The 13609-nt window shown below is 61.4% G+C and overlaps 1 protein-coding gene across 2 annotated transcripts; it reads right to left on the reverse strand.

Moving 5' to 3' along the window:
• Positions 1-4690: 4690 nt before the first annotated feature.
• LOC142054154 (E3 ubiquitin-protein ligase RNF19B-like) lies at positions 4691-13590 on the reverse strand. Of its 2 annotated transcripts, XM_075086309.1 has the most exons (10): positions 13445-13590; positions 11417-11508; positions 8468-9092; positions 7783-7973; positions 7325-7475; positions 6679-6841; positions 6116-6230; positions 5785-5922; positions 5281-5473; positions 4693-5192 (listed from the first exon to the last, which is right to left on the reverse strand). In XM_075086309.1, the coding sequence occupies exons 3-10, from the start codon at positions 8914-8916 to the stop codon at positions 4976-4978; spliced, it is 1617 nt and encodes a 538-aa protein (XP_074942410.1). In that variant the 5' UTR covers positions 8917-9092; positions 11417-11508; positions 13445-13590; the 3' UTR covers positions 4693-4975. The 2 variants fall into 2 exon arrangements, with proteins under 2 accessions (XP_074942411.1, XP_074942410.1); XM_075086310.1 differs by lacking the exons at positions 5785-5922; positions 11417-11508; positions 13445-13590 and having other exon boundaries at positions 4691-5192; positions 8468-9044.
• Between the last annotated feature and the right edge of the window lie 19 nt (positions 13591-13609).

Genomic DNA, 13609 nt, shown 5'->3' on the forward strand with positions numbered 1-13609 from the left:
ACCTGCCGGCAGCATGATGCACCCCATCTAGCTGTATGCTCCTGTCAGCGTGTGACAAGAGGCAGCTCCCGCCTGGTGTGCTGGGTGGTGTAAAGCTTGTATGATGTGCTGATAGTGCAGCTTCTCCCGCAGGAGTGAAGTCCCTGGGCTATAATCCACTGATGGAAAGGTCGGCTGCTACTCACTGCTGCTGTGGCCCCTTCACCTTCCACCTGGCGCTGTGCGGAGCACAGGGAAGCACAGATGAGGTTGGCAGGCCAGGTCACCTGTCACAGCTTCCCCCAGCTGCTCTGGGGTTCCTGTGTCACAGGGGAGTGCCCTTGGCAATGCCTTGCACTGCAAGTCTTCCCTCTTTGAAGACCACCGTCCTGGTCCTGGCCTGTTGCTCTGCCTCTGCGGTTCAGTCAGCCCATGCCTCACCAGCCCGATGCATGTACCCCGTGCCATCTTTGAGCCTTTTCCCCGGTGGCCCTGAGCTCATGCCCCTGCGTCTAGTGGCACTCCAGCCATGACTTGTTCAGACCTGAACTGTTTCGGGCCCTGGATCATCAAAGCTGGGCTCCTATGTACCTGCACGGGTTGGGAGTTCAGAGCCACAAACACGGGTGCTGCAGCTGGGTTTGCTGCTCAGGCTACTGTCTGTGCTCAGAAACTTTCTGGATTAGCCGAGGTGTTCCCCTGGAATGGTGCTGCCTGAATAAAGCACCCAAGGAGATTTTTTTTTTTCCTGTGCAAAAGTGAGTTTCTTCAGGTTCGTCTCATTCTGTCTAAGGGGCAACTTGGTACCTGGCGCTTCCTCCCTCCTACGAATGTGCCAGCCAAGTAGCCTCCAAATTTTGGATAAACAGATTGAATTATCACAGAAATGAGCAGAATTACTTTCTCCAGTCCTAAAAGCATTTGTCATTTCTGAAGTCCCTCTAGTTTCCACACATCCTCTCCAGAACAGGGATGGTAGCGATGCTGTAGAGCCTCCTGCAGAAGGGTAAGTCCCAGTCAGGGGTGGCTGCAGTGCCCTGGGAGGCTGAACTGAAGAGGCAGTTTCACTCCATGCAGTTAAAAACAGTTTCAATTGTCATGTGCCCGCAGCCTTGTTCCTGCTGCAAGGCATCAGTCTTGAGAAGGTTTGGTTTTAAACTTTCTCCTGGTCATTGAAGAAAGTTTTTGCTACAGGACTTAGCACTGGTCTCTGTGGAGTCCCCTAAAATGACTGGTTATTGGTGATTTCATGTTAGTAATTTGTATCAAGACGTAACTGGATTTAGACCATTTACTGGGTGCCCTGTTGATGTTTCATCATGCCAATTTTTAATCAAAATGCTTTGTGGTTATGTCACATGCCCTATCAGAGGCCCTTGTAGCTACAGTTATTTTCATTAACCTAGTGAAGCTGTTCAAAGCACAGAATCAGGTTTGCTAAGACTGCCCGACAGGTTATGTGATGACAGCTCATCTCCACAAATGCAAAGGAGGCAAGAAGCTGTGCAGGGGAGGGCTCCTGGTGACCTATTTGGGGCCAGCGGAGGCACCCAGCCCCGCTGCCGTGGGACCATCCAGGGGGACGGCCAGACCCAGAGCTACCTGAGGTCCACGGGGGTCAGTGGAAGACACCCCCTGGCAGCAACAGGGGCTGCTGCCCAGAGGGCTTGTGACTCGCTGTGGGGTGCCAGGGCAGGGGGCACATGGGGCAGGCGGGACCACTATGGGCTGTTTGGGGGAAGGGGGACACTGGGGGGAGAGGAACAAGTCTATGCTGTGTCAAGCAAGTGTTGTTATTATCTCAGCCCTTTGTGCCCCACACTGGGCACTAAAAAGGACTGTCATGGTTCAGCCCCAGTCAGCAACTAAACACCCCGCGGCCGCTCGCTCACTGCCCCCACCCCTGTGGGATGGGGGAGAGAACTGGAAGAGCAAAAGCAAAAAAAACACCTTGTGCGTTGCAATAAGAACAGTTTAATAATTAAAATAATTTATAATAATGATTATGATGATAATGAAAAGGAGAGGGGAAAAGGAAAAAAAACAAACCCACAAATGATACAACCGCTCACCACCCGCCGACCAACGCTGCTGGTCCCCGAGCCGCGTGGGAAACACACGTAAAAGGGACCAGTTGTGTGGGTTAAAAAAAACAAAACAAGGATCACCACAAAGTGCTCTTCTTTTCTCACTGTTATCCTGGGGGTGTGGGCTCTTTCTGCTGCGCGTGGGGGTGTGTGGGTCTCAGCACCAGCAACAGGAGAGACCAGCGTGTACGTATGCTGGGGAGGGACCCACACCTCAGTGTGTACTCACCCACAAACATCAAGCTGGCCTTGCTGGTGAGCAGGCAAAAAAGTTTGGGAGACGGGTTTTGGTGTGGCCTGGGACAGATCCTGGAGACACCAGCGGTCGGGGAATTGGTTACTGAAGGCAGCAGGGAGCCCCGGTTACAGGATATGCTCAGCTGCTGACACAAAGGAGGCAAAAGAAACAACGGCAGGAGGAGTGACTTGATTAATAACGTGCTCCAGCTACTCCTAGGCCCATCAGAAGAGAAGTGGCAGCCCCTCAAAGGCCAATGGCCGAACACAGAGGGTGGGTGCTTAGCGGTGCGGGACACATTATGGGATGCAGGGAAAGAGCATTTGGGGATCGCACAGGATTTATTATGCGATGTTTAGAGGAGGAACCAAAGGCAGGAAAAAGGAGGCTTTTAGGAGCTTTGGGGGGGGAACAGGTGTGGGAAATAGAGGGATAAGGGCATAAGAGGGTCTATTTGCATGTACGCAGGGACTAGTCAGTAAACGAGTCTGGCCGTGCCCTGTGCCTGAGCACCACAGGCTGCCCTGCCACCCTATTAAATTCCACCTTCAACTACTTACTTTCCAGCATGGGCTGGGGGGAGCAGCTGTGGTGCCAGATGCACGCACATGTCTGTGAGCACCAGCAAAGAGCAGCCGTGCTGGCCGGGCAGTAGGTGACAGGGCCTGGGCACAAGGGAGGGAGTGGGTCTCTAGGGGCAGCTCTGGGTATGGGAGCATGGTGGGGGGGCCAGGGGACCGCAGGAGTCCTGGCTGGCTCTGGGTGTGAGTGCGCTGTGCATCACCAGGGCAAAAGCACCTGGGCCGCAGGGTGTCAGCTAGGGGAGCAGGGAGGGGACCTGAGGACTTCTGGTGACAGATGGGCACCACAGCAGCCACGGCTGGGGAAGGGCAATGGGGTAAGCAGCACCCGCCCACCCCAATCAGTACCAGTCCCTGCAAATGTGCTGTAAGATGCTGCTAGACTCTGCTAAACTTTAAGCAGCTAAATTTTCAGAAGGAGCTTTTTGTCCCGAGGGTGCTGCAGTGGCGCCAGACCGGTCATGGGCAGGATCCCACTTGCCTGAGACGGTGCACCCCACCTGGCTCAGGGTGCCCACCCACAGCCTGTGGCATTACCACACGGTCCCTCCACGCTGGCCTGGCTGCAGGATGGATCCCTGGTGAGGATTGGGACCCACAAACTCATGCCGCTTGGCCCCAGAAGCTTGGGGGCAGGGGCAGCTGCCCCCACCCCAATGCCACAGGCACTCCTCAGGGGCAGCCTGGTTGCCCACAGGCAGGGTGGGAGGCCACAACCACCCCTGCGCACAGAGGCATCAGGTTGGCCACCATTGCCTTGTCCTCATCCGCACAGAGAAATGGGAGCCCTGCAGCCTGTGCCAGCATCCCACGGGGTGTGCAGGGAAACTAAGGCAGGACACGGCGCACCACAGCTGTGGCGGTGGCTGGGGGCTAACGTGGCCCCCAGCCAGGGGCTACCCCGTGCAGAGCGCAGGGCTGCGTGGGGGCCTGTAATCCCAGCGGCACCAGGGAGAGGAGCAGCTGTGGGGCCCCGGGTGCTGCAGGCAGCCTCACTGCTGCTGCCTCCTCCAGCTGGGAGAAGCCACAGGACCCTCAGCACCATTTTCTCTCCTGCTTTAGAGCCAGTGCCCATCACAACAAGGATCCAGGTAGGTCCCCATCCTGCAGCACCCCACATGCTAAAGCATCATCACCCACAGCTGGCCCAGGGCACAGCCCTCCTCACCTCACAGCCCTGGGAGCCCTTCACACACTGCAGGAGCAGCCAGGGGCACAGGGCACAAAGGGACACACATATACAGACACAGGTCATCATGGTGATACCTGTGCGCTTCCCAGGCCTGCCCTGGCACACTGCACGGCCTCCCACCCTCAGTGGCTGCTCTGGGACCCCGCTGCAGCTGTCCTGTGCCATGCTCGAGGTCTGTCTGCCAGAAGCCATGTGCTGCCCCCAGGAAGGTGGCTGGGGGGACACAGGACCCGTGGGTGCCACACTGTGCACCGGGGGCCAGCCCAGCTGGAGCAGGTCTCAGCCCCTACCCGAGTTGCTCAGTTTGCTGGTGCTGGCTGAGGGTCTGCAGCAACACCCACCCTCCCAGCTGCTGGCCAGCCATGTGCTGCGCTGGTCCTGCACCCGCAGCACTCAGTTTCCCGGGGTGTTTGCGCAAGGGAATATCCCCACTCTTCTCCCACTCCCTGGCCCTACCTGTCCCTGCTGCCTGCTCCACTGTACAGGGCTGGGCTCATCCTGCCCCACCTGCTTGGCTTCCTGCAGTACCCGTCAGGGGATCGTACCGTGGATCGGAGCCTGCTGTGATGTGGGCTGTGCTGTGGGGTGGCTCTTGCCACAGGAGAGAGACAGAACCGCGGAGAGTAGTTTTATTTCCCAGCAGCATCAATGCTCAAGCCTGCCCTTGGGGAAGGGGAGGATGGGGCTGGGCGCAGGGTGCAGGCAGCACTGAGCGCAGTCAGTGCCTGCCCAGCCTGGGGATGGCTGGGACCCAGTTCATGAGGCTGGTTGCACCCCACAGAGGGTGACCAGCTCTGCCACAGCAGGGCAAGGGATCTTTGTGTCAGTGGCAGGTGGGAGCCCACGTGGGGGCTGTGTGGTTCAAGGGTCTCCCCCCCAGGTTGCTGCACAGTCCTGCTCAGTGAGGGGGGTCACCCATGGCACTGCATCTGTCACTGGTGTCTCCCAGGGAGTCCCCAGAGAGACTCTGCCCTGACAGCGCGCTGCAAAGGCTCTGCTCCCGGGCAGGATGTGGCACTGCTTCGATCGACACCTCCACCTCGATGTTGATGCCTTCCTTGCAGACAAACACAGGGCTCGAGGGCAGCAGCCCAAAGGGGGATGTCACCATATTTCTGCCCGGTACAGTGGGCGTGGGGAAGGCTGTTAGGAAGGGGCCGTGCCAGTCCCCTCTGCCTCCCCCTCACAGCAGCCCCAGCTCACCTGTAGGACATGTTCTGGCCCTCACTCAGCATGCTCCCCGCGAGGGCCACCGTGCTGGCTGACTGGCTGTCCTGCTCCTTCCACACCGCCCTGTGGCGCGGGCTACAGCTGCTGCTGGGGAAGGGGGTGGTTGTGTCCGGGACTCCATCCTCGCCCCCCTTGGGGCTGGGCAGCACCGACCACAGCTCATTCACTGGTGGAGGGAGAGGTGCTGCTGAGCACCCTGCCCACAAGGACTGCTCCCCGTCAGAGCAGGGAGCAGGACAGCCCACCAGGCAAATGAGCTGCTCCCAGACTGCTTTGGACAGCACCTGCCTGACACAGGACACCAGCATGCAGCATCCCTGCAGGGGCAGAGGTGTGCCAGGGTACTGCCAGGTGGTACTGCCACGAGCAGAACGGACACGAGTCCACAGGGAGCCCCCAGCTCCACAGATGTCACAGCCAGAGCCTCAAGGCAGGACCAGGGACAGGCTAGCGGCTGGATGGCAGCACGGAACTTACGCTTGGTCAGGTTCTCCAGCTCCACCACACCGAGATCCCCAGGCGGGCTGCGGCTGCCCCCACACCCCCAGCGGCTCTGACACAGTGACAGCACCACCACCCCATAGACGTAGGTGAGCATCAGAGGCACGCCAACTCCTGCGGGCAGACAGGCAGCTGTTGCCTGGCCCCCACCAGTAGTCCCAGCTGGCCTGCCCCCCTGGGTGGAGCCCCGGTGCCCCAGGTCTCAGTCATCCCTCCTGGAGACACTCCATTGCGGTGTCCCCCAGGCCCCAGCCCCACTCTCTCCAGCACACAGGCAGTGACCTCAGCCCTGGCCCAGCACACTTACCCACTGCAACAGCTGTTATGATGGGGGACACAAAGAGAGAGAGGAGGACACTGCTGGTGACAGAGAGGCACTGCTGGCACCCCGACAGGCTGCTCCTCCGGCTCTGGCCCAGCACCTCGAGGAGAAGCAGGAAAGGTGAAGGGCTCTGCAGAGATCTCAGTGCACAGCCCCCAGGGACAGGGCCTCTTCCCAGCCCTGGCAGAGCCCTGGCTACAGCTGCAGCTGCTGGGACACCCCCTCCACTCCTCAGGGACAGGCAGTCACAACAGTGCCACCACTACAGCTCAGGTGTCCCTGGAAAATACCCCTGGACACCCAGACCCCTTCCTCCTTTCACCCACCCCAATCCCCACCTCTCCAGCTGAGAGTACCCTCACTGGTGGAGGGTGTTGGGGTGGGCAGCAGAGGGTCCCTGCAAGGAGGGGCTGTGGAGAGTCAGGGGTGGCACAGGGACATGCTGTGGGCAGAGGCGAGTACTGGGTGTCTGTCCAGGCCTGAGGCCATAGGCTGCCAGGCTCAGCGGGGAGCGGGACCACAGGGACTCCAGGGCCCCCTGCCAGTACCTTCCTACCCATGTAGATGGGGATCCCAATGGTAATGACAGGGACAGCGATGCCTGCGACGAGGGAGATCACCATAGGCGCCCCCAGCACCATGCCCAGCTGCCACAGGGTCTTCCGGGTCCGTGACCAAGGCCTCTTCCCCCAGAAGGTGCAGCCAGAGGGGCTGCGGGGACAGAGTGGGGCTGGGCCAACAGTTCCTGCGCAGGGGCAGGCAGACACCAGCACAGCCTGCCCCTGTTCTGGAGGGGCGCCCATGGGCTCTCCAGGGAAGCAGAAAGCCAGATTCCCCCCTCCCAGTCCTGAGCTATGGCTGCCACGTGGGACAGCCCCATGGGGTGCTGACAGCTGGCCCCCAGCCCCCAGCCCTGCGAGACCCAGCAGCACAGACCACACTGCTCCCCACTGATCAGACCCACAGCCCAGCCAGCCCCAAACCTGGCTGTACATGGTCATGTACAGGGACTTGCTGCCCCCCCATCCTAGCCCCACAGCTCCTGACATGGACCCGGCCCTGACCCAGCATCACAGCACTCCCAGCTCAGCCCAGGGGCAGCTCCTCCAACCACCCCTCAGCCCCTGGGAGCCCCTCCACCCCAGCCCCCAGCACACCCCATGGCTCCCAGCGGCCCCACAGCCCCGCACTGACCTCAGGAAGTGCACATCAGAGATCTCCTGCAGGCACAGCCAGCAGAAGAGGCAGCCACAAACCGTGCAGTTCATGCGGTTGCAGCTCCCATCATTGATCTTCATGATGAAGGCACTGCAGCGGGGACAGACCTTGATGTCCTCAGCCTCAGCTGGCAGGGAGAAGGAGATGAGGTGGCATGCAGGGGAGCAGGACAGGACAGTGCAGGTCCACCCCTACATCCTGCCCCAGGATTGCAGCCCAGCCCATGGGTGTCAGGGTGAGCCAGGCACAGCAAGGCCCCACTCCACACCCCCAGCTCAGCTGGCACATGCCTCCACGCAGAGGCAGCCAGTGGGGACCGCTCTGTCCTGGCTCTGGTATCCCCGCATGCAAGAAAGTACAAAGCCATCTGACTGTGCTGCTCGGCCATGCCAAATCCCTGACCTGCTTGCTCCCACCCTGGGTCAGGGTCTCACCACGGGCCGAGTCCTCCGGGGGGACAAGCTGTGCTGCGGGGCTGGCCAGGCTGGGGGCCGGCGGCGCTGGCGCACAAGGGCCATCGGGGTGCCAGGGCTGCCGGCAGTGGTAGCAGAACTCGGTGCCACAGCCCTCACGTCCGCAGGTGAGGCGGGGACACTCGGCACAGCCGTAGGCGATGACAGCATAGCTGCAGGGAGAAGGCAGTGAGTGTTGGGGGGGCCGGTGGTGCCCATGGCCCTCCCTGTGACCCCTCCCCAGCACAGACAGGCAATGCAGTGGCAAGTCCCAGTTCCGCAGGGAGCCAGAGCTGCAGCCCCTGCTCAGGAGAGGCAGGAGCCGCTCTCACTAGCTCAGACTGCAGCACAGCCTTCCCCAACCAGCACCCACACGGGTTCCTGGGGCCTCACAGACTGGCCTGGCACGGCCAAGAGCACCAACCCTGGCAGAGACACCCAGCTGCCCAGGCTGTGAAGCCAGGACAGGGATCAGGACGGATCTCTGAGCAGGCCCAAACCCACACAGGAACAAGTCAGGAGGGGATCAAGGCTGGAAAAGGATGCAGGCACAATCTGCTGCACACTAGCTCCCAGCTGGGGAAGCCCACTGCCTCCGCTAGCGTGGTAAGGGGGGACCCACACCACCCCCCTGCTCCCGGCTCTGCACAAGGGGCCAGCCGGTCACCTGCAGTCAGGTGCAGGGCACCAGCGCGTGCTGGGGTCGGCCACCAGCAACCGTCGCAGGAGGAACGCCTCGTACTTGTCACGGAGGGCAGGCTCGGCCAGGAGGCCGTGGACATCAGCGGGCTGGAGCACGGCAGGGCAGTGCGGGCAGGCCACCTGCACACGGCTCTCGCTGACAGCGATGCGCAGGTACTGCTCCAGGCAGGCCCGGCACGAGCGGTGCGTGCAGGAGGCCAGGGTGGGAAAGGCCTCGGGAGGCTGGGGCAGCAGGCACAGGGGACACTCCACCAGCTCCCCGCCCTCGCCCAGGGGTAGCACGATGCACATCTCCTCAGGTTCCTCCGGCTCTGGCTCCGGTTCTGGTGACGTCTCCCCTCCGACGGCCTGTGGCTTCCTCCCAAAGAAGCCCAGGAGGCGGAGGGGCCCGGGCATCCGTGTCAGCTGCTCCATGGTGGCCCGTCAGGGGTCAGGGCGGCAGCCAGTCGCTGCCAGGCTACGGAGGGCAGAAGGGAGGTGCCAGCCCCAGCGCAGCCCCCATGGCCAGGCTCCTACCTGGGCCTTAGAGCCGGCATCCTCCCCACAGGCAGCAGCTGAACCATCTCCAGCTGCAGTTGGCACCGCTCAACCTGCAAAGGAACCACACGTGAGAGTGAGCTCTGGGACCTGGACATGGGAGCGGGCCCTCGGCACCCACGAGACACCACTACCAGCCTGCCAACGGCCCTCGCTGCCCAGCCGGACACCAGGACCATCCATGTGGCTGCACCATGGGAAACAGCCTGGCAGCTCTGGGACAAGCCCGCAGCACTCCTCACAGCCCCTAGGCTGACCCGGTCCCAGCCAGCCATCCCTGTGGGTCCGGGGCACCAGGGCCAGCCCTGCCAGCAGCACCCTGGCCCTGGCCCGAGCCCCGCAGCATGGAGACCTCAGCCCCCTGCCCCAGAACTTCCCTCCTCTGGCAGGTCACAGCCCACAGCCCAGACCGAGGTGCTTCACTCTCTGCTCCGGCGTCTGCCACCTCCTTCACAGAACAGCTCCCACGTGCCGCACACCGGCCCAGCATGTGCAGCAGCCCGCCCCGAACCAGGCAGCGAGCTCCCTGTGGACCAGCCGCAGACACAGCTGCCAGCAGAGCCCTGCCAGGGCCCAGGACACTGCCCACCTCCTGCAGCCCCAGCACTGCGCCTGGTCCCCATGAGAGCGCAGCCACCCTTGAACTGAGCAAGTGGCCAGACCCTGTCCTTGCTCGACACCTCCAGCTGACGTGCTCCCTCCCACCAGGCTACAGGCAAGAACAAAAGCACCCAACCTTGAGCTCCCACAACCGCTTCTTGTGTGGTCAGTGTGACCATGGTCGCCTCCAGCCATTATGTCCAGCCCCGTCCCCACGTTGGCCCAAAGGCCCTGGGTGACAGTGCTGAGGCTGACCAGTCCCGTGCTAAGCTTGGGTAATGCAACCACAGCCTGTCTCCAGCCACCCACATGCCCCTGAGCCAGTTCTGTTCTGCCCCATCCTGTCTCCTTCGGTTCAGCGTCAGAGTCCAGAGACACAGGACCTCCCAAATTCCCCGAGGGAAAGACAGGGGTCTTTGGAAGGAAGGCAGTGGCAAACAGTGTGACAACCAGTGTGTACACCGGGCAGTTCAATAGTCACACCTCTCACCACCCCGAGCCTCCGCACCTCTCCACTCCAAGGAGAGACATGGCTGAAGCTCTGACTTTCCACTGGAGTTCAAGTGCCCAAGAGGCACAGACTTGGTCCAGCTGGATGCCAGTGCTTGCCGCTGCAGACACAAGCTCCTTAGCCCAGCCTGCCTTGGGAAGCTCCTAGCAATGGCTAGCGGGAGGGACCCCACAGGAAAACTGGGGGCAAATCAAACCTGCCATCACTCACTACTCCTCCTCAGGATTAGCTCATAGGAGAGCAGGAAACGTCTCACTGCCACAGAGAAAGTGCTTCCTCCACAAAGGTTTGATCCTGAACTGTCCTGGGAGAAGAGAGCTCCTCCATGTGCCCAGTAACCCAGGGCAGTAGGACCTGAAGCCTCACAGGGAGCAGCTACTTCTGACCAGTGCTTCCCCACTCCCCAGGTGCTGAACTAAAAGCTGCATCGCCCAAGCTGCTGCTGAGTTTGTAGAAGAGACAACCAAGCCAAGGGACCCAAGAGCCAGTTAATTAAGTGACCAGAAGCCAGGTGATTACAGGACAGAGGAGGTAAATCTCAGTTAGAGCTCACGAGTCCAGGGCCACAACATAACCCCTCCTGAGAGCAAGGTCAGTCCCTTCATCATTCCCCTTGCTCCTTCCTTATCTAGACCCCAAAACGTTGCACCCTACAGTTTACACCTCCACAGCATCGCTGCATCCCTCCACCTCTAACAGCCTCTGCTGTTTTTTCCATTTAAGCAGAGCTAGAACAGCAAAAGCACTGGCACAGGAAGAGGCAGATATTAGTGACGGCTCAGGTAAGACGGAGCAGTCTGATTACATCTGCTCTGCTGGGAACAAGCAAGGTGCTGCAGCATGTCACCCCAGGTGACGAAGCACTTTCCAATGAGGTGGTAACTGAAGAGCTCACAGAAATTGGGCTGAGATTGGATTTAAATGGTTGTTAAAGAGTGGGAGGTAGTGCAGGAGGAGAGCGGGAAGGAACGTGCTCAAACACGGGGAGGGCAGTGGGACCACTGTCTGGGGTGACCGCTGCCATCACTGTGCACTCTGGCTGGCAGAACAGCAGGAGCCAGTGCCAGAGCAGCAGCAACGGCTGCACCGACACCGTGGACATCAGCTGCCCGACCAGTGGGGCCAGCCCACCAGCGGACACCCAGGGTCTGTGCTGCTGCTGCACCAGGGCTGCGACAACCTTGACTAAACGGCCGGGGCTGCACAGCACAAGCAAAGAAGCACCGGCAGGGATCTAAGCAGCCCCATCCTCTGGCCCCAAGGTACCTGTCAGCAGGGAATCATTGCTGACGACACGGCATGGCCATGGCTCCCCTGGGAGTGACACAAAGTCCAACACATTTGACTCCCTCAGGGACCTGCAAAGAAACAAAAACTACCCGTGACAAGGCTCAACAGCAGGAGCTCACACCCCCAGGGTCACCTGGCCATGACACGCAGCTCTATTAATGGAGCCACAGAGAAGGCAGATTGAGTCCTGCAGTTGGGGACCACATCCCGGGCAGGGACCTAGGCACCAGAAAGGGCAAGGACAAGGTACAGCTGAGCCAGAGCAGGGCTGCTGCCCCCGACACGCAGAGCTGCACACCAGCCATCCCTGGAGATGGGCCGAACAAGTCCCTGAGCAGGGTAATCAGGGGCCCTCCTCCCCAAGAAGCAGGACACAAAGCCCTGGATGTCCACAGTATGCACAACGCTGGGACACCAGAGATGGAAGCTGCAGGAAACCAACCAAAGCAGAGCGAAACGTGACAGCACGAGACAGCTGATCTCCCCTGGGAGCAGAGGTGTGACTGGCCTGCATGAGGAGCCATCACAACATCCCTGGGGCCCAGCCGGCTCCTTGCCTGGCAGGGTCAGAGCATGCCTGAGTGTCTGGGAGCTAAGCCATGCAAACTGGAGGAGATTTTCTGGGAAGGAGGGGTTATGAACCACAGGGACATGCCACGTGAAATCTGGAGCTCCATCGCATGGGGGCCCATCACCCACACGCACTCCTGGGAGAACCAGGCAATAGGGCTCAGCTCTGTGGTCCCTGAGAGAGCTGTGATCGTGGGGACAAGACTGGCAGAGGTAATGGCTGCAGAGGAGCCACAGCACTGCCACAGTGCCCCAACACTGGGGCCACTCCTGGGCTTGTTCTGCAGCTGCCTCTCCTGGCGTGCCTGGCTGTGGGCAGCCAGCTCCCATGCATGCATGCAGCTTCCTCTGCAGCCAGCTCCCATGGGGTCACAATGAACACAGAATAATTCAGGTGGAAAGGGACCTAAAGAGGTCTCCATTCCATCTTCCTGCCCCTTTCAGGGTCAACACTGTGGTTAAGGGCTTTATGCCAGTTGGGTCTTGAAAACCTCCAAAGACAAAGATTGCACAACTCCTCTGGGCAACGTGATCCGTGACTGCACTCGTTCTACTCCCCAGGACAGTACAAGGGAGCAGGACCCCTGTGGTTGTCTCCAAAGGATGGTTTCAGTCGCCTCTGGAGATCAGACTATGGGCAGGACTGTGAATCCTTCTCTGCACTCCCAAAAGCCCCAGAGCCCTCATCATGCTGAAAGGATCTCAGCGCTGGAAGCACCAAAGTGGTGGAAGACTGGAGCGCTGCCGCTCATCACTACTCAAGTGTCGTCCTGCATGCCCGTTCTCTAGCCTGTCTCCACCCTGCCCCCCTGTCCCAGGGCAGTGTGGGCTCTGGACCACCCAGCCGCACTCTGCCAGGATCCCCAGAGCCTCCACAGCTCTACAAGCCCATCTGTGACACACACAGAGAAGCCGTTTCAACCCTCCACCAGTGGCTCATCTCCACCTCCCTCCTGTAGCTGCCTTACGCGGACACCTTGCTCCTTCAGCCCTTTCCTCTGCACGAGGTGCCGCTGTCCCCCATGGCTCCGCAGGGCAGGGCCCCGTGAGTGACCCGCACCGACCCCTCATCCCGGCAGCTGCCTGGCCGGGACCCCCAACCCCGCCAGCGCTCCCCGCACACGGCTGTCCCCGGCGGACGGGGGCCCGGAGCAGGGCCGTGCCTGGCGGGGCAGCGGGGGAGGTCGCCGCCGCAGCCGCCGCTACTGCTGCTGGGGCACAAAGACCGTCAGCCCGCGGCCCCGGGCCCCGCCGGGCCGCCCCCGCCTCCGCTCCCCGCTCACGGACCCCGCGGCTGCTCCCCGGGGACCCGCGGCGCCGCCGGGGCCGCCGCCTCCCCGCCCCGCCCCCGAGGCCTCCGTCCCACAGACGCCCGCCCCTCCCGGGCCCCCGCTCCCGCCCGAGGGGACCCGGCCCGGCCCAGCCCCCGCCTGCCTCTCCCGCGGCGCGGCCCGAGCCCCCCCGCCGCATGCCGGGGAGGAGAGGCCGGCGTGTTTCCGGGAGGGAAGCGAGCGGCGGCGGACCGCTCGCACGCTTCCGGGTGCCCGGTCCGCGTCCGGGGCGCCGCGCTCGCTTCCGGCTCCGGCCCCTCCCCGCGGC

The sequence above is a fragment of the Phalacrocorax aristotelis genome, chromosome 3 (genome assembly GCF_949628215.1).
Source record: "Phalacrocorax aristotelis chromosome 3, bGulAri2.1, whole genome shotgun sequence".
Classification (NCBI taxonomy): Eukaryota; Metazoa; Chordata; class Aves; order Suliformes; family Phalacrocoracidae; genus Phalacrocorax; species Phalacrocorax aristotelis.

Coding starts and splice junctions, on each gene's coding strand:
- LOC142054154 (XM_075086309.1), bottom strand. CDS start 8,916: ATGGAGCAGCTGACACGGATGCCCGGGCCCCTCCGCCTCCTGGGCTTC. Junction 6,231..6,678: donor CCATCTACATGGGTAGGAAG/GTACTGGCAGGG, acceptor CTTCTCCTCGAG/GTGCTGGGCCAGAGCCGGAG. Junction 5,474..5,784: donor GCTGGAGAACCTGACCAAGC/GTAAGTTCCGTG, acceptor TCCCTCCACCAG/TGAATGAGCTGTGGTCGGTG.